This window comes from Phyllobates terribilis, unplaced genomic scaffold (assembly GCF_046119375.1).
Source record: "Phyllobates terribilis strain yellow unplaced genomic scaffold, ASM4611937v1 Scaffold_12__6_contigs__length_324123572, whole genome shotgun sequence".
Classification (NCBI taxonomy): Eukaryota; Metazoa; Chordata; class Amphibia; order Anura; family Dendrobatidae; genus Phyllobates; species Phyllobates terribilis.
This window is the reverse complement of record NW_027362772.1, coordinates 17,068,529-17,087,436: the sequence shown is the minus strand read 5'-3', so window position 1 is coordinate 17,087,436 and position 18,908 is coordinate 17,068,529. Positions and strand designations below refer to the sequence as shown.

The window sequence follows — 18,908 nt, the reverse complement described above, 5'->3', positions numbered from 1 at the left end:
AAGGGTTGGTAAGAAAGGCCAGACAAAGGACACACAAAGGGGGTCCTGTGAAGCGCTCCAAAGTTATCTGGGAGTTGTCTGAGCCCCTCACCTGGTGAGCACAGTACGACGTGGGCAGCCGTTACCTGCAGACGTGGTCTGGATAATAAGAACTGTGAGTAAAGGCCCTGGACTGCATCACTGACTGCGTGTCATTACTGCTGCTGCCCTGCACCATCACCCCATCCTCCGCATACACTGCCCTGAGGCTATACTCCTCCCGTGGGGAGTTATGCTACGCTCTGCTGCACCCACAACACCAGCCTCAGCGGTCTGCCCTGCAGCGGCGGTTCACTCTGACCGCAATCCACGGGTGGCGTAGTCGGACATTTAAACATCAAAACCACATAAATAGTTCTGCCACTGGTTTGACCGCCCTGAGCCACGGAACCGGGTCGCCGCCACCGAGACTACAACCACCAGCATCCACCGAAAAGGGTCCGGCTCCGGGTGTCCCAAGGCCCAGAGGGCGCGTCAGAACATTTTCATCACCTTTCATAATCACCAATGGGACAAGGCAGGGATGTCCTCTGTCCCCTCTCTTATACATCCTAGTGACGGAGCACCTGCTCTCATCAATTCGCCATAACCCCAATATTAGGTGGATTGAGGTGGGAGGCACCGAGTACAAGTGCTCTCTATTTGCTGATGATGTCCTAGTATATATCACTCAATCACATATATCCATCCCTGCTGTTATGGCTGAAATAAATCACTTTGTTACATGGTCAAATTTTAAAATCAATGCAGCGAAGTCTGAGGCCCTCGATGTCTCCCTCCCCAAATCCATACAGGATTCTATCCAGTCCAACTTTCCCTTTGCCTGGCCCTCACAGGGTATCAAATACTTAGGAATTCCTATCCATAGAGACCTCTCCCATCTATGTTATCTTAATTTTGGGCCCTTTATTGAACAACTCCATACAGACCACGGTTGGCAAGTTAGAACTATAAGATTCACTACGTGAACCACTGGTGTTTTGTGGAAAAGCACATGTACACTGTGTTCCAAATTATTATGCAAAAAGTGTTTAGGAGTGATAAGGGAAGAATTTGTTTGTTTGTCAGTTAAACTCATTGATGGTGATGTGTGCCAGGGCTCTTTATATCACTGAAAGCAATTGCAGACACCTGTGCTAATTAGTTTGGCAGGTGTGTCCACTGAAAGGCAAGACTACTTAAGAAGGCTGTCCCACATTATTAAGCAGCCTACATTTTGTGCCAAAATGGGAAAGAAAAAGGATGTGCCGGCTGCTGAGAAGCAACAAATTGTGGAGTGTTTAGGTCAAGGCATGACTACAATCAACATTGTGCGATGATCAGGATGAAGTGTCTTGGCAATCAAGAAGTATGTAGCTGATTCACAGTACACACGTGTGCGTGCTGATAATGGCAAATTGAGGACTCTTTCCTACAGGCAATTACATCAGGTTAAAAGAGCAGCGGCAAAAAAGCCTTGTCATAGCAGCAGACACATTTTTGAAGCTGCTGTTGCCTCCAACGTCCCCCGAACAACAAGATGCAGGGTCCTTCAGAGGTTTGCAGCTGTGCATATGCCATCCTGTCGACCTCCTCTATCCACTTCACACAAGCAGAAACAGCTCCAGTGGGCCAAACATTACATGAAGACTGATTTCAAAACTGTTTTGTTCACGGATGAGTGCCGTGCAACGCTCTATGGTCCAGATGGATGGAGTGGAGGATGGCTGGTTGATGGACACCCCACGCATACACGGCTACAGCGGCAACAAGGAGGAGGTGGAGTAATGTTTTGGGCTGGAATCATGGGGAGAGAGATTGTCGGCCCCTTTAGGATCCCTGAAGGGGTAAAGATGAACTCCATAATGTATGTGGAGTTTCTCAAACAGCACTTCCTGCCATGGTTCAAGAAGAAGAACAATGTATTCCACAGCAAGATAATTTTTATGCATGATAATGCACCGTCTCATGCTGCACATAACACATCTGCATCTCTGGCTGATATGGGCATAAAAGGGGACAAACTTATGGTGTGACCCCCATGCTCCTCTGACCTCTACCCCATTCAGAACCTCTGGAGCATCATCAAAAGGAGTGTCTATGATGGCGGGAGGCAGTTCACATCTAAGCAACAGCTCTGGGAGGGTATTCTGACCTCATGCAAAACAATTGAAGCAGAAACCATCCAAAACCTGACAAATTCAATGGACGAGAGAGTTCAGAAGCTCCTTTCGAACAAGGGGTCCTATGTGCAAATGTAACATCACCTAGAATAAAGTTTTGAGTTGAAAACTGTTTGATTTAAGTTTCTAATAACCTGCTAATGCTTATAATTTCAAAAATGACCATTTTTTTGGTCTTTATTAAAATGAAAAGGTTGATCGAAGAGTGTGGGGGATCTAAGAGTGTGGCAACCCAGTAGTCAGGATTACTTCGAATTCTGACAATCTGAGGGTCATGTTGCAGGTAGTGCAGCAAGAAGGCACTTATGTGTCTTGTGCATCTCGGAGCCCCAAAATTATTTTCCGGGCTAGATGCAGCTAAAAATTATTATTAATTTTAAATGTGGTGGAGCTTAGTATAGATGGCCTAATAGGATCAGTGCTGCACACTGCTACAAAGCCCAAATTATTTTCCAGCCAAGATACAGATAAACATGATTAGTAATTTTAAATCTGGTGGAGCTTAATATACATGGCCTAACAGAATCAGTACTGCACACTGCTACAAAGCCCAAATAATTTTCCAGCCAAGATACAGATAAACATGATTAGTAATTTGAAAGCTTAAAACAGTTGGTGAGGTGATTTTAACCAATCATCAAGCTTTTACTCCCCCCAGGATGACACAGGGGTAGAAAAGTCGCTTCGGATCCATGCTTTGTTCATCTTTAAGAACGTGAGTCTGTCTACATTATCAGTGGAGAGCCGCGTGCGCTTATCTGTCAGCACACCACCAGCAGCGCTGAACACACGTTCAGAGAGAACGCTGGCTGCGGGGCATGACAAGATCTCCAAGGCGTAAGTGGCGAGCTCCGGCCATTTATCCAGATTGGAAGCCCAAAAAGATCAAGGCTCCAGTGACACAGTCATGGCTTCAATGTTTACTTGGAGATACTCCTGTACCATCGTCTCTAGGCGTTGACTATGTGTCAGACTTCTTGTCTCCTGTGGCCTTGCAAAGGTTGGGCTAAAAAAGTGGTGAAATGATTCCGCAAAATTGATGTTACCAGCAGATACTGTGGTTCTGTTACGGTTTGAGTGCTGAACAATCGACGGTCCCACGGTTGGCAAGTTGGAACTGTGAGATTCACTACATGCACCACTGGTGTTTTGTGGAAAAGCACATGTAAGATTCTGCAATTGTCTCTGCTGATACTCTTGCATGCGTGCATCCCTTTCTATGGCAGGAATAATTTCTGCAAATTTACTTTTGTACCGGGGATCTAACAGTGTGGCAACCCAGTAGTCAGGATTATTTCTAATTCTCACAATTCGAGGGTCATGTTGCAGGTAGTGCAGCAAGAAGACACTCATGTGTGTTGCGCATCCAGGAGCACCAAGTCCCTGTTGTGTTGGTGGCGAGGTAACAATCATGCTTCCTTCCTCTGTTCCCCCCAACCTCGCACAACAGAAATGTGATCAAGGTCTCCCTCATCTGATGAGTCTTCCATCAGTTCGTCCTCCACCTCTTCCTGGGCTCCTGCACCTTCCTCACTAGTTTGGCTGCTACCATGCGCCCTGGTAAAACCATCTCCCCCACCCTCACATGCCTGCCGCCTTGGTGCTGCCGACCGTCTGGACCTTGCAGATGTTAGCCCTTCCGCATACAACTCCTCCTCCTCTACTTCCTCCACCTCCTCTTGTGCCACCACCTGACTCCGAATTCTGTTTAACATGTGCTCCAGCATGTAAATCACCGGAAAAGTCATGCTGATAATGGCATCGTCAGCACTAAACATCTTCGTCGCCATTTCAAAACTGTGCAGAAGGGTGCATAGGTCCCTGATCTGAGACCACTCCTCCAGCGTGATTTGCCCCACCTCTGGATCTCGTTGGCCCAGGCTATACGTCAGAACGTATTGCACCAGGGCTTGTCGGTGCTGCCACAGTCGCTGCAACATGTGCAGAGTTGAATTCCACCGGGTAGGCACATCGCATTTTAGCCGGTGAAGTGGCAGGCCCAACGACTTCTGTAGAGATGTAAGTCGCTGAGCTGCGGGATGCGAACGGCGGAAGTGAGCACACAGTGACCGTGCCCTCTGCAGAAGGCCATCTAGTCCGGGATAGTGGGCTAAAAATTGCTGGACAACCAGGTTCAACACGTGAGCCATACAAGGCACGTGTGTGACATTGCCCCGACGAAGGGCCGCACCCAGGTTTGCAGCATTGTCGCACACGGCCTTCCCTGGTTTCAGGTCCAGTGGAGACAACCATTCATGAAATTGGTTTTCCAGAGCTGACCACAACTCCTCAGCTGTGTGACTCACATTTCCCAGACATTTCAAAGTAAAAACCGCCTGATGACGTTGAGCCCTACTGCCAGCATAGTAAGGAGGTGTGCAGGATCCCTTCTGCGCAGTTAGAAAGCTTGTGGCATGACCAGACAGGCTTTGGGTGCTGGTGGAGGACCAAGAGGAGGTTGAGGAGGCAGAAGCAGTGGAGGAACTTTGACATAAAGAGGATTGACGCACAACTCGTGGGGACCGCAAGACTTGGACAGCAGCCCCTTGTCCTGCTGTCACCATAGTTACCCAGTGCCCAGTCAGCGACATGTAACGCCCCTGTCCATGCCTACTCGTCCTAGTGTCTGTGGTGAAATGCACCCTGTCACACACAGAGTTTCTCAAAGAAGCGGTGATGTTGTGTGCGACATGCTGGTGGAGCGCAGGCACACCTTTCTTTGAGAAGTATTGCCGACTGGGCATCTGGTACTGGGGCACTGCGACGGACATAAGGTCTCGAAAATCTTCTGTTTCCACCAGGCGGAAAGGCAGCATTTCTGTAGCCAAGAGCTTGCAGATGGTGAAATTCAACCTCTTAGCTTTCTCATGGCTAGGAGGAAATGGTCTTTTACTTGTCCACATCTGAGGGACCGAGGGCTGGCTATTGTGCTTAGACCGGGTTGGTAAGGGTGTCCCCAGCAAACTGCCGGTCTGTGAGGAAGATGCAGGCGGACATGTTAGGTTGCCTTGATCCAAAGGTGGTGCTATCGATGTCGGACAGCGCTCAACACCAGCTGGTGTTACCACCTCCAAAGAAAATGGTGACCTGCCAATCACGCTGGCTGTTGCGGGTAAAGAGGTGGCAGGTCTGCGCCCCAAAACAGGTGTGACCGCTGTCCCCCCAGTCACAGAGGATGAAGAGGCCGCGGATGCACAAGATATGGCAGACGGTGGTTGGCCGGCCGGCTAGGCCGCATTGTAGCACAGTGAGCTTCCCACTGCAACTTATGCTTCATGTCCATGTGCCGGTTCATGCATGAAGTACTCAAACTATGTATTTTTTGGCCTCTACTTAGCTTTTGCTGACAAATGTTACAGATAACACGAGTTGGGTCATCTTTATCGATCTGAAAAAATGCCCAGGTTATGCAAGGCTTAGCACCCATGCGACCTGAAGAGCCACCATGACTTGTGGTGAGAGGCAGAGTTGTGTTTGAGGATGCAGTTGTTGACGTGCTTCCAGTACTACGTCTCTGTCCAGGAAGGCGCAACCTGACCTCGTCGTCACTAGCATTCTCCTCCACCTCCTCTGCTGACCTCATCTCTTGGCTGACTGTGGGTTGACAGTAAGTGGGATCTCCAACCTCATCATCATCACCCTGTGCGTTATCACACCCGTCGTCCTCAGAGCCAACCTGTTCCTGCCCTGACAAAAAACTAAAGTTGTCGCTCCAATCAGGTATTTGAGTCTCATCATCGTCTCCCTCATTGTCTCCACCAACAGGAGTTACAGTTTGGGAATGAGGGTCTACATTATGGTCAGAACCTTCAGCGTCTGGTCCTGGATCCGACTCAAAGATTCTGGGCATCAGTGCAGATCATTTCCTCGTCTGGATTCACAGAAGCGCTGGAGTCGACCTCTGATTCCCAGGCTATAGCATGAGTAAACAGCTCTGCAGACTCAACCATCTGTTCTACCGCATACTCAGACGGGCTGCTGGAGATTTGGGAGCTGTGAGGAAGCAAGTGCGATTGGGGTGACACCTTTGAGGACTGGAGTATTTGTGATGTTGAAGTTGATGTGGAGGAGAGCCCACTTAAAGGAACACTTGATATCCGTTGAAGCACCTGCTGTTTTTGTGCCTCATCTGGAATTTGTAGCGATTGGCGTGGCCGTAAGAAAGGGATCTTATCACATTGTCCGCTAAAAGAAGTAGACATTTTAGTTTGGCTGGAAGATGGTCTTTCTTCTGCAGATGTTACTGTTGCTTTAACACCTACCCCACGGACACAACCTTTTTTCCCCTTCCCAACACGCCTATTCCCCTTTCCACCATCAGCAGGCCTTTTTCCACTCATTTTGGTGGTTAACTAATTCACAACTCTGGAGTTGTTTGCACAAAAAAACAATGGATGGGAACCGAGCAGAGCTGAGTGGCCAAACTGTGGTATTAGGCCAAAACTATTGGCTGGGTTAGATGCAGAAAAAAATTATATTCAATTTGCAACCTGATGGAGGTCAGTATAGATGGACTAATAGAACAAGTCCCACACACAGCTAGAAGCCCAAATATTTTTTCAGAGGTAGATGAAGAAAAAAATTATATTCAGTTTGCAACCTGATGGAGGTCAGTATAGATGGACTAATAGAACAAGTCCCACACACTGCTAGAAGGCCAAATATTTTTTCAGAGCTAGATGCAGAAAAAAATTATATTCAGTTTGCAACCTGATGGAGGTCAGTATAGATGGACTAATAGAACAAGTCCCACACACTGCTAGAAGGACAAATATTTTTTCAGAGCTAGATGCAGAAAAAAATTATATTCAATTTGCAACCTGATGGAGGTCAGTATAGATGGACTAATAGAACAAGTCCCACACACTGCTAGAAGCCCAAATATTTTTTCAGAGCTAGATGCAGAAAAAAATTATATTCAATTTGCAACCTGATGAAGGTCAGTATAGATGGACTAATAGAACAAGTCCCACACACTGCTAGAAGGCCAAATATTTTTTCAGAGCTAGATGCAGAAAAAAATTATATTCAGTTTGCAACCTTATGGAGGTCAGTATAGATGGACTAATAGAATGATGCTATGCCCAAAAGGTTTTACTTCACTAGGTTCAGTAAAAAATTTGGTATTCTATACACAGGTCGTGTATCTTGCAACACAGATAGGCTACTCCACTGACTAACACACTCTGCAATAGGCCAAAAAAGATTAGCTTTGCTAGATTCAGCCAAATGCTGTTAAAAAAACTTGAACAGCACTGGCACAGACCTGCCTGGCAAAAACTGATAGGAACTGATGTAACCTAGTCCTGAAAAGGACTGCAATTACAATTAGTCTTTACTCCCACAACCTATCTATTTAAGAGCACAGACCTGCCTGATAAAAGTCGTAGGAAATGCTGTAACCTAGTCCTTAAAAGGACTGCAATCACAACTATTCCCTACTCCCAAGCTATCTGTAGATTTGTGCGAAAATTGGCTTGAAATTAACAAGGTATAGCGCACACAGCAACAGCGGTGCCATCTAACACGCAGCTGCAGCAGTGAGAAAATGGTGGCGACGGGGAAAATGGCTTGGTCTTATAGGGCAAGGACATGTGACATACACTGCCAATGACACATGCCCTTGCTTGTGTGAAAAAAGCACTTCGCTCCGTGTGTGCGCTGCTGATAGGATGACAGACTGCACCTCCCCACTGTAAATGCGGGAAAGAGAAAAAAAAATGGAGATCTTCATTGTTCCTGCAGAGATCCATCCCCTGCCCCTCCCCCCACCCCGCTGTACACTCAAACTGCGTATTAACATTAATTTTCATCATTACTGAGAAAAAATCCAGTTATGATTTTGGTGCACGAACAGTTATCGAACATAACCTCGAACAGCCGAATTTTTCTCAAATCGTTCGTGTTCGCCGAACGGCTCGAACACCGCCCAAAACAGCTTGAATTTGAGATTGGCGAACAGTTCGAGTAGAACAACGCTCATTTCTAGTAGCACAGCAGTCAGTACTCTGCTCTCATCATTAGTGATGATACTTCTACTACTACGGCCACTAAACAGATACTCACCGGTCAGCCCTCCTGTCGTATCTCCGGCACCTTTCAGTACTCCACCTATAAAATAGAAAAATAATCATATACAGTGTATGTGCATTATTACACTTATATCTTCAAACTCTCCTGCACTTAATTCTGTGTATATCGGTCGCTCTACTGCAAGTTTTCAGCAGTAAAAGATTTTTCTAAACTATCACATGGAGCTCGTATAAAACCACAGTATTAAAGTAGCACCGTACTAAGGAACAGACTTATCCGTAGTCTAACAGGACCAATGTCTAACAGATCAGTACCGGATGGAGCATGTAAGGAGCAATAATACCGTTATACCCTTGAGACATCATATACCGCTCAGGATACAACCGCCAAGTAAATTTACCTGCATTCTGTAAGAGATTTCCTCCAGCGTCTGAAAAAAATGCAATTTGAATTTAGTAACTTTTTGTTTAAGAAAATATTTTTACTAGGAGCTAAAAACTAAAATGAAAAATTATACAGATTATGCTTGCAATTAGGTAAATCATTGACTTAGATCTGTTGTATTTGGATCTAAATCTGAAAGTTTTGGTTCTTAGTTTTTGACACAATTATTACTCTACATTTATGTCACACATTGTATCCTCTTATCATACTGAAGTGTCTTCCCCATGATTACTCACTGAGGACTCCCGATATTAATCCTGGTCCTTTCCCGGTCACTGATGATGTGCCACCTATTCCGAGAGAAGATTATTATTAATTAATGTTGCTCCTAGATTCTCTTGGATTTTTCTTACGGATTTTTTTTCCTGTTTTTTAGTTTGCTAGTGATGAGCTAATCTGCCGAATTTCAAGTAAATTTGATTTGCATTGAATAATTTAAATGTAAATTCAATATTCCTTATTATGCCTTAGGGTGTCGCCAGACCCAGAGCCTAACAATCATTGGGTGAAAAAAAAATAATATTCCCCTTGACGCTCACCTGTCATGTGCTAGAGAACTACTCAACCCTTGAAGCCCCGATGCATAGCAACTATGGAGGAGGTCATGCGCAAAGGAAAGAAGGGATCGGATGTAGCTTGGTGGTGCAACAGGTGAATAAGTATTAATAATTTCTTTTCAATCTCTTTAAAGAGCAAAATGGTAGCCATCTCCCGATCATTTTGCTGAATTTGGACAAAGTCAATGACAAAAAAAATTTCTAAGTATTCAGATTTTTTGGAAAAATTGGAGGGAAATTAAGTTCTCCTCTAAACGGTTTGCTCGTCTCTAAAATTTTTTTCAGTATAAGGCTCTGTTGACAACACATCATTTATAGAAGTATATTTGTGATTCACAATTTCAAACTGTTAGACATATAAAACAACCTCATGTCTACCAAGAAGGAAAACTTCAGCTCACCTAAGTAGGACATCCTGACTTTACGGAAACATTGTAGTATGGAAAGTGTCCTTGTAGATAATGATGCAAATCCAGCAACGTAGTTCCTTAAAATTCTTAAAATCCCATCCATCACATAGATAACTGCAGACGGGTTTCAGACTTTGTCTTTACTCGTTACATCATTGCACTGAGTAAAGCTGGAGTCTGAAACGCGTCTGTGGTTATCAATGTGATGGATGGGATTTTAAGGATCTACGTTGCTGGATTTGCTCCTCTAGCCTCATGTCTACACCTGCTATTTGTACTAATGTAGTTGATCATGTCATTCATTGATTCTCATTGTAACAAAATCATTTTTTTTTCTGGACTCCTTTACATTAACATTATGGCCTATGCTTTTCGGTACAGTTCAGACAAAGTCATTCACTCCAATGCATCTTAAAGAATGTCCATAATTTTTCATAGAAAATATTGAATATTACTAGACATTACTTGGGCGTAGTTACCTGTTATTGATACTCCGCCACCACCATCTAAAAAAATATTTTATTACACATAGCAGTCAAAGAAATCACAGGACTTTCTAGAAATTCAGTGCCTCTTCAATGTTCTTTCAGAATAATGAGAAGCTTCTACATGACTTTGCCGGTACAGCAGCTCAGAACATTTCAGGGAAAAGTCGTGGAACTTGGAACAATTACCAAGACTCATGCAGATGATGGTATAAATGGGACAAGGGCAATCCGATTAAAAAAATTGCACTCGGACCAATGTTATTCAATGAGGCAGTGCAGATTAACTTATCTTTCCTCAGACCTAATTGGCGTGAGAAAAATAGCGCAGCATGCTTGATTTTACTCCGGAAATCTAATGAGACTCACCCATTCAATTCTCTGGGTGCGAGAGAAAAATTGGATGCCACAGTATAGCAACCGATATTTACAAATACATTGCAATTCTGTAAAACAGGAAACTGTAAATGGTCCTGTAAATGATTAATAGCTGCTACCATAAAAAAACGGATGACAAGTGAGAATAAAATTGTCCAACTTTTCTGGATGAAATTTGGACCAATTTTTTTATACTGTCGTGTGCCCCCCTCCTTAGCTTTATTCGTGTACTTGAAACAAATAAATTAATGACCACTCACTTAATCCATTAGTCGTGACTCCTCCTGTTCCACCAATTCCATTCAGTATGTCACCTTCGAACACAATAAAAATGCAGAACATGATCTATTGTTGTCTATCATTGTGAAAAGTGAACTTTTATGTGTTATTTTCACATCTTTAAAAAAAATAACTTCATTAATTTTAAGGAAACTTTAACTTTTTGCAAAAGTTTGTAAACTTTTGTGTAGGCATGCAAAACTGATGAAAAAATGAAGGTATATTGTCCTGCAGCTGATTCTTCTACCATGTAACATCATATTCAGTGCTGAAGTCAATTTACCTGCATCTGATAAAAGATTTCCTCCTGTATCTGTAAAATAAAGACACATTTATGTTAGTAACTTTTTAAAATTATTTACACCATAAGATAAAAAAAATCAATATTTACAACTAAGTAAATCCTTATATTTGTTGCATTCAATTTTGATGCACTTGCTTTTTATTTATTTACAGCAGGGTTTTTGTTCATTTTGCCTCTTGTAGGTTTTTCTGATTTATGGCCATTGTGAAACATGCATTTATGTGCTGCATGTATACCAGCTTAAACCAAGTTCAAATTGTGTTTTTTTTCTTTGTATTTTTTGCATTCTGTGCAAACCTAGGGGTGGCCTTCCTTTCTTGAGCTGGATAATACATTGAAAAAGCTTTCCTTGGCTGGTGTTCACAGTTTGGGGCCTGTGCCTTTGTCTGCCCTTATACAATTATGCAATTGAGATCAAGGAGCCGAGATTGGGAGATGAGGTCTCGGTGCAAAGATCTCCAGTGGCCATTTCCCCGAAGTCCACTGCAAAGAAGAGTATGGAAGGTGTGGGGAGGAAAATAAAACTGTCACAAAATGTCGGCGGAGCCCCTGCACCACCAACATCTCGTCCTACCAGCATGGAGCCTGCAGCCATGACCCACTCCTGCCTCCACCGCCGCCAGAAGCTTTCGGCAGCAGCGATCCTGGGACCCCGCTCCACCGCAGCCAGTACGCTCCATCGCAGCTACAGTTTGGATTATAAGACGCACCTCCATTTTCCCCCCAAATTTGGGGGGGAGAAAGTGCGTGTTATAATCCGAAAAATACTGTAAGTCAAGAAATACATTCTCTTATCATATGGAAGAGTCTTCCCCATGATTACTCACTGAGTACTCCAGACACTACTCCTTTTATCAGCCCGGGAGATGATGTTCTGCCACCTGTTCCAAGAGAAGAATATGATTTGTAAATGGTGCCGGTAGATTCTCCATTGTTTTAGCTGCACTTGTAAGAAACATTTGCAGATAAGACAGTTTTCAGTTACACAGAACACATTTTTTTTCATAAATTTTTTCATATTTTTTTCTTGATTAATAATTCTGATATCTTTATTTTTCACTCTAAGGGTCTGTTGATGTCATACTGTTACGGAAGAATGCTTGTCATTTATGTTTATAGTGTATCAGACATACAGAACGTCATGTCTACATTTGCTATCTATACTACTAGAATAAGGAAGGGGTTAATGTGTTCAGTCTTGCCGAATCTCACAATAAGGCTGTGGTCACAGGATAGTGTTTTCTCTCATCCATGAAATTGATCCGATTGTGCTAATCACATTCTGATCAGTCTCTGAATCACACAGAGACTGATCAGAGTGTGATTAGCATAATGTGTTTGTGTAGAGTACATTAGGTTGGCATATGTGAGTTGTGTAGTTGTGCACTCGGATAACTGATAAAGATGCAGAAATTTTCTTTTTCTATCTTCTCAACATTCCGAGAAAATCGGACCTCACTATGATCACCATAGTGATGCCATGTCAGCCTGATGTACTCTACACAACTCACATATGCCAACCTGATGTACTCTACACAACTCTCATATGCCAACCTGATGTACTCCACACAACTCACATATGCCACCACATTATAACATTTACACATCAGAAAAACACTAGATGAATTCCACTATAGGGTCATTTTGTGGGGGGTCTACTGTTTTAGCACCTCAAGGGCTCTGCAAATATGACATGGCGCCCGCAAACAATTCCATCTGTCTGAGCTCCAAAACGTCAATCCTTCCTTTTGGAGCTCGGTAGTGCACTCAAACAGTAGTTTTTCACCACATATGGGGTATCAGCGTACTTGTGAAAATTTAAATATTTTGCTCAAAAACAAAATTTTTGTGGGAAAATCTTTTTTTTACATTTCACGGCTCAACGTCATGAAATTCTGTGAAGCACCACAGGGTTTAAGGTGCCCTTGAGGGGTCTAGTTTCCAACATGGGCTCACTTGTGGGGGATTTCCATTGTTTAGGCACATCAGGGGCTCTCCAAAGGCGACATGGTGTCCGCTATCGATTCAAGACAATTTTGCGTATCAAAAGTCAAATGGTGCTCCTTCCCTTCCGAGCACTGCCGTGAACCTAAATAGTAGTTTTCCACCACATATGGATTTCATGTACTCAGGAGAAATTGCACAGCATATCGTATGGTCCATTTTCTCCTGTTACACTTGTGAAAATGCAAAATTTGGGGATAAAGCAACATTTTTTGGGAAAAAGTAAACTGTTAATTTTTTTATTCCACATTGCTTTAACTTTTATAAAGCACCGAAAGGGTTAACAAACTTATCAAATGTTGTTTTGAGCACTTTGAGGGGTGTCGTTTTTAAAATGGTTTCACTTTTGAGTATTTTCTGAAATATAGGCCCCACAAAGTCACTTCAAATGTGATGTGGTCCCTCAATAAATTGGTTTTGTAAATTTTGTTGGAAAAATGAGAAATTTCTGATATATTTTTAACCCTTGTAACTTGCTAACAAAAAGAAAACAAAAAAATAAAAAAATGATGCTGATGTAAAGTAGACATGTGGTATATGTTATTTATTAACTATTTTGTGTGCTAGAACTAACTGATTTAAGGGCATGAAAATGAAAAGTTGGAAAATTGCTAAATTTTCAAACTTTTCTACAAATTTCCGATATTTTAACAAATCAATGCAACAAATATCATCCTAAATGTACCACTAACATAAAGTACAATGTGTCATGAAAAAACAATATCAGAAACACTGGGATTGGTTGAAGCGTTCCAGAGTTATTAAAGTGGCCCTGGTCAGAATTGAAAAAAATGGCAATGTCAGGAAGGTGATAACAGGCTTGGGGGTAAAGGGGTTGAAAAGTACTTAAAGAATAAAAAAAATGTTCTAAGCACTATTAGTTGTATCACTGCTATAATTATCAGCTACAACTTCCTGACCTACTACTATTATTACTAGTCAACATTAATACTTTTCTGAACCATCATTCTACAGTTGTTACTATAATACCACAACTACCAGCCTGTACTACAGCAGTCAGTACTCTGCTCTCATCATTAGTGATGATACTTCTACTACTACTGCCACCAAACAGATACTCACCGGTCAGCCCTCCTGTCGTATCTCCGGCACCTTTCAGTACTCCACCTATAAATTAGAAAAATAATCATATACAGTGTATGTGAATTATTACACTTATATCTTCAAACTCTCCTGCACTTAATTCTGTGAATATCGGTCGCTCTACTGCAAGTTTTCAGCTGTAAAAGATTTTTCTGAACTATCACATGGAGCTCGTATAAAACCACAGTATTAATGTAGCACCGTACTAAGGAACAGACTTATCCGTAGTCTAACAGGACCAATGTCTAACAGATCAGTACCGGATGGAGCATGTAAGGAGCAATAATACCATTATACACATGAGACATCATATACCGCTCAGGATACAACCGCCAAGTAAATTTACCTGCATTCTGTAAGAGATTTCCTCCAGCGTCTGAAAAAAATGCAATTTTAATTTAGTAACTTTTTAAGAAACTATTTTTACTAGAAGCTAAAACTAAAATGAAAAATTATACAGATTATGTTTACAATTAGGTAAATCATTGACTTAGATCTGTTGTATTTGGATCTAAATCTGAAAGTTTTGGTTCTTAGTTTTTGACACAATTATTACTCTACATTTATGTCACACATTGTATCCTCTTATCATACTGAAGTGCCTTCCCCATGATTACTCACTGAGGACTCCCGATATTAATCCTGGTCCTTTCCCGGTCCCTGATGATGTGCCACCTATTCCGAGAGAAGAATATTATTAATTAACGCTGCTCGTAGATTCTCTTGGATTTTTCTTACGGATTTTTTTTCCTGTTTTTTAGTTTGCTAGTGATGAGCTAATCTGCCGAATTTGAAGTAAATTTGATTTGCATTGAATAATTTAAATGCAAATTCAATATTCCTTATTATGCCTTAGGGTGTCGCCAGACCCAGAGCCTAACAATCATTGGGTGAAAAAAAAAATAATATTCCCCTTGACCCTCACCTGTCATGTGCTAGAGAACTACTCAACCCTTGAAGCCCCGATGCATAGCAACTATGGAGGAAGCCATGCGCAAAGGAAAGAAGGGATCGGATGTAGCTTGCTTGTGCAACAGGTGAATAAGTATTAATAATTTCTTTTCAATCTCTTTAAACAGCAAAATGGTAGCCATCTCCCCATCATTTTGCTGAATTTGGACAAAGTCGATGACAAAAAAATATTTCTAAGGATTCAGATTTTTTGGAAAAATTGGAGGGAAATTAAGTTCTCCTCGAACCGGTTTGCTCGTCTCTAAATTTTTGGTGTTTTTATTTTTCAGTATAAGGCTCTGTTGACAACACATCATTTATAGAAGCATATTTGTGATTCACAATTTCAAACTGTTAGACATATAAAACAACCTCATGTCTACCAAGAAGGAAAAGTTCAGCTCACCCAAGTAGGACATCCAGACTTTAAGGAAACTTTGTAGTATGGAAAGTGTCCTTGTAGATAATGAAGCAAATCCAGAAACGTAGATCCTTAAAATTCTTAAAATCCCATCCATCACATAGATAACTGCAGACGGGTTTCAGACTTTGTCTTTACTCGTTACATCATTACAATGAGCAAAGCTGGAGTCTGAAACACGTCAGCGGTTATCAATTTGATGGATGGGATTTTAAGGATCTACATTGCTGGATTTGCTCCTCTAGCCTCATGTCTACACCTGCTATTTGTACTTATGTACTTGATCATGTCATTCATTGACTCTCATTGTAACAAAATCGTTTTTATTTCTTGACTCCTTTACATTAACATTATGGTCTATGCTTTTCGGTGCAGTTCAGGCAAAGGCATTCACTCCAATGCATCTTAAAGAATGTCCATATTTTGTCCTAGAAAATATTGAATATTACTAGACATTACTTGGGCGTAGTTACCTGTTATTGATAGTTCGCCACCACCATCTAAAAAAATAGATAAAATATTTTATTACACATAGCAGCCAAAGAAATCACAGAACTTTCTAGAACTTCAGTGCCTCTTCAATGTTCTTTCAGACTAATGAGAAGCTTCTACATGACTTTGCCGTTACCGCAGCTCAGAACATTTCAGGGAAAAGTCATGGAACTTGGGACAATTACCAAGACTCATGCAGATGATGGTATAAATTGGGCAATCCGAGTAAAAAAATTGCACTCGGACCAATGTTATTCAATGAGGCAGTGCAGATTAACTTATCTTTCCTCAGACCTAATTGGCGTGAGAAAAATAGCGCAGCATGCTTGATTTTACTCCGGAAATCTAATGAGACTCACCCATTCAATTCTCTGGGTGCGAGAGAAAAATTGGATGCCACAGTATAGCAACCGATATTTACAAATACATTGCAATTCTGTAAAACAGGAAACTGTAAATGGTCCTGTAAATGATTAATAGCTGCTACCATAAAAAAACGGATGACAAGTGAGAATAAAATTGTCCAACTTTTCTGGATGAAATTTGGACCAATTTTTTTATACTGTCGTGTGCCCCCCTCCTTAGCTTTATTCGTGTACTTGAAACAAATAAATTAATGACCACTCACTTAATCCATTAGTCGTGACTCCTCCTGTTCCACCAATTCCATTCAGTATGTCACCTTCGAACACAATAAAAATGCAGAACATGATCTATTGTTGTCTATCATTGTGAAAAGTGAACTTTTATGTGTAATTTTCACATCTTTAAAAAAAATAACTTCATTAATTTTAAGGAAACTTTAACTTTTTGCAAAAGTTTGTAAACTTTTGTGTAGGCATGCAAAACTGATGAAAAAATGAAGGTATATTGTCCTGCAGCTGATTCTTCTACCATGTAACATCATATTCAGTGCTGAAGTCAATTTACCTGCATCTGATAAAAGATTTCCTCCAGTATCTGTAAAATAAAGACACATTTATTTTAGTAACTTTTTTAAATTATTTACACCATAAGATAAAAAAATCATTATCTACAACTAAGTAAATCCTTATATTTGTTGCATTCTATTTAAATGCACTTGCTTTTTATTTATTTACAGCAGGGTTTTTGTTCATTTTGCTTCTTGTAGGTTTTTCTGATTTATGGCCATTGTGAAACATGCCTTTATGTGATGCATGTATACCATCTTAAACCAAGCTCAAATTGTGTTTTTTTTCTTTGTATTTTTTTGCATTCTGTGCAAACCTAGGTGTGGCCCCCCTTTCTTGAGCTGGATAATACATTGAAAAAGCTTTGCTTGGCTTGTGATCACAGTTTGGGGCCTGGGCCTTTGTCTGCCCTTATACACACTGAAGTCAACTTTGACACATGGTAAGATTTTTAATATTAGACAGTGTAGGACTATCCCAAACAGGTTCACCTTGTCATGGTGAGATATCTTTTATACTATTTTTTTTCAAAACAGTGTTCCTAAGAACTCTATTTTATTTAAATGAATTTGCTTTTTATTTATTTACAGCAGGGTTTTTGTTCATTTTGCTTCTTGTAGGTGTTTCTATGCAGTGGACTCCAGGAAAATGTCCACCGGAGGTGGTGCATGGGCATTTGAGATCAAGGAGCCGAGATTGGGAGACGAGATCTCGGTGCAAAGATCTCCGGCAACCATTTTCCCGAAGTCCACTGCATAGAAGAGTATGGAAGGTGTGGGGAGGAAAATAAAACTGTCACAAAATGTCGGCGGAGCCCCTGCACCGCCAGGCATCTCGTCCTACCAGCATGGAGCCTGCAGCCATGACCCACTCCTGCCTCCACCGCCGCCAGAAGCTTCCGGCAACAGCGATCCTGGGACCCCGCTCCACCGCAGCCAGTACGCTCCATCGCAGCTACAGTTTGGATTATAAGACGCACCTCCATTTTGCCCCCAAATATTGGGGGGGGGGTGCGTGTTATAATCCAAAAAATACTGTAAGTCAAGAAATACATTCTCTTATCATATGGAAGAGTCTTCCCCATGATTACTCACTGAGTACTCCAGACACTACTCCTTTTATCAGCCCGGGAGATGATGTTTTGCCACCTGTTCCAAGCGAAGAATATCATTAGTAAATGGCACTGGTAGATTCTCCATTGTTTTAGCTGCACTTGTAAGAAACATTTGCAGATTAGACAGTTTTCAGTTACACAGAACATATTTTTTTTTCATAAATTTTTTCATATTTTTTTCTTGATTAATAATTCTGATGTCTTTATTTTTCACTCTAAGGGTCTGTTGATGTCATACTGTTACGGAAGAATACTTGTCATTTATGTTTGCAGTGCATCAGACATACAGAACGTCATGTCTACATTTGCTATCTATACTACTAGAATAAGGAAGGGGTTAATGGGTTCAGGCTTGCCGAATCTCACAATAAGGCTGGGGTCACAGGACAGTGTTTTCTCTCATCCATGAAATTGATCTGATTGTGCTAATCACATTCTGATCGGTCTCTGAATCACACATCAGGTTGGCGTATGTGAGTTGTGTAGTTGTGCACTCAGAAGACCGATAAAGATGGAGAAATTTTCTTTTTCTATCTTCTCAACATTCCGAGAAAATCGGACCTCACTATGATCACCATAGTGATGCCCTGCCAACCTGATGTACTCTAAACAACTCACATATGCCAACCTGATGTACTCTACACAACTCACATATGCCAACCTGATGTACTCTACACAACTCACATATGCCACCACATTATAACTAGTGTTGAGCCACCCCCGTAGTGCTCGAGTTTGGTTCGGTTTGTCGAACACCCGTGTGTTCGCCGAACTGTTCGTCGAACTGTTCGTCGAACAC

General features: G+C 41.7%; 1 protein-coding gene across 50 annotated transcripts in view; it reads right to left on the bottom strand.

The window, feature by feature from the left end:
• LOC141171932 (uncharacterized) overlaps nucleotides 1-18,908 on the bottom strand; it is a 152,485-nt gene that overhangs the window by 20,628 nt on the left and 112,949 nt on the right. For 33 of the 50 annotated variants that reach the window (XM_073655606.1, XM_073655640.1, XM_073655624.1 and 30 more), the window contains 14 exons: nucleotides 18,090-18,143; nucleotides 16,994-17,023; nucleotides 16,692-16,745; nucleotides 16,045-16,071; nucleotides 14,821-14,874; nucleotides 14,546-14,575; nucleotides 14,179-14,223; nucleotides 11,919-11,972; nucleotides 11,071-11,100; nucleotides 10,769-10,822; nucleotides 10,125-10,151; nucleotides 8,915-8,968; nucleotides 8,635-8,664; nucleotides 8,268-8,312 (listed from right to left, as the gene is read on the bottom strand). In XM_073655606.1, the coding sequence (XP_073511707.1) occupies nucleotides 8,268-8,312; nucleotides 8,635-8,664; nucleotides 8,915-8,968; nucleotides 10,125-10,151; nucleotides 10,769-10,822; nucleotides 11,071-11,100; nucleotides 11,919-11,972; nucleotides 14,179-14,223; nucleotides 14,546-14,575; nucleotides 14,821-14,874; nucleotides 16,045-16,071; nucleotides 16,692-16,745; nucleotides 16,994-17,023; nucleotides 18,090-18,143 (588 nt within the window). The remainder of the gene's footprint in view (nucleotides 1-8,267; nucleotides 8,313-8,634; nucleotides 8,665-8,914; nucleotides 8,969-10,124; nucleotides 10,152-10,768; nucleotides 10,823-11,070; nucleotides 11,101-11,918; nucleotides 11,973-14,178; nucleotides 14,224-14,545; nucleotides 14,576-14,820; nucleotides 14,875-16,044; nucleotides 16,072-16,691; nucleotides 16,746-16,993; nucleotides 17,024-18,089; nucleotides 18,144-18,908) is intronic. The other 17 variants (XM_073655598.1, XM_073655599.1, XM_073655610.1 and 14 more) reach the window with 17 other exon arrangements.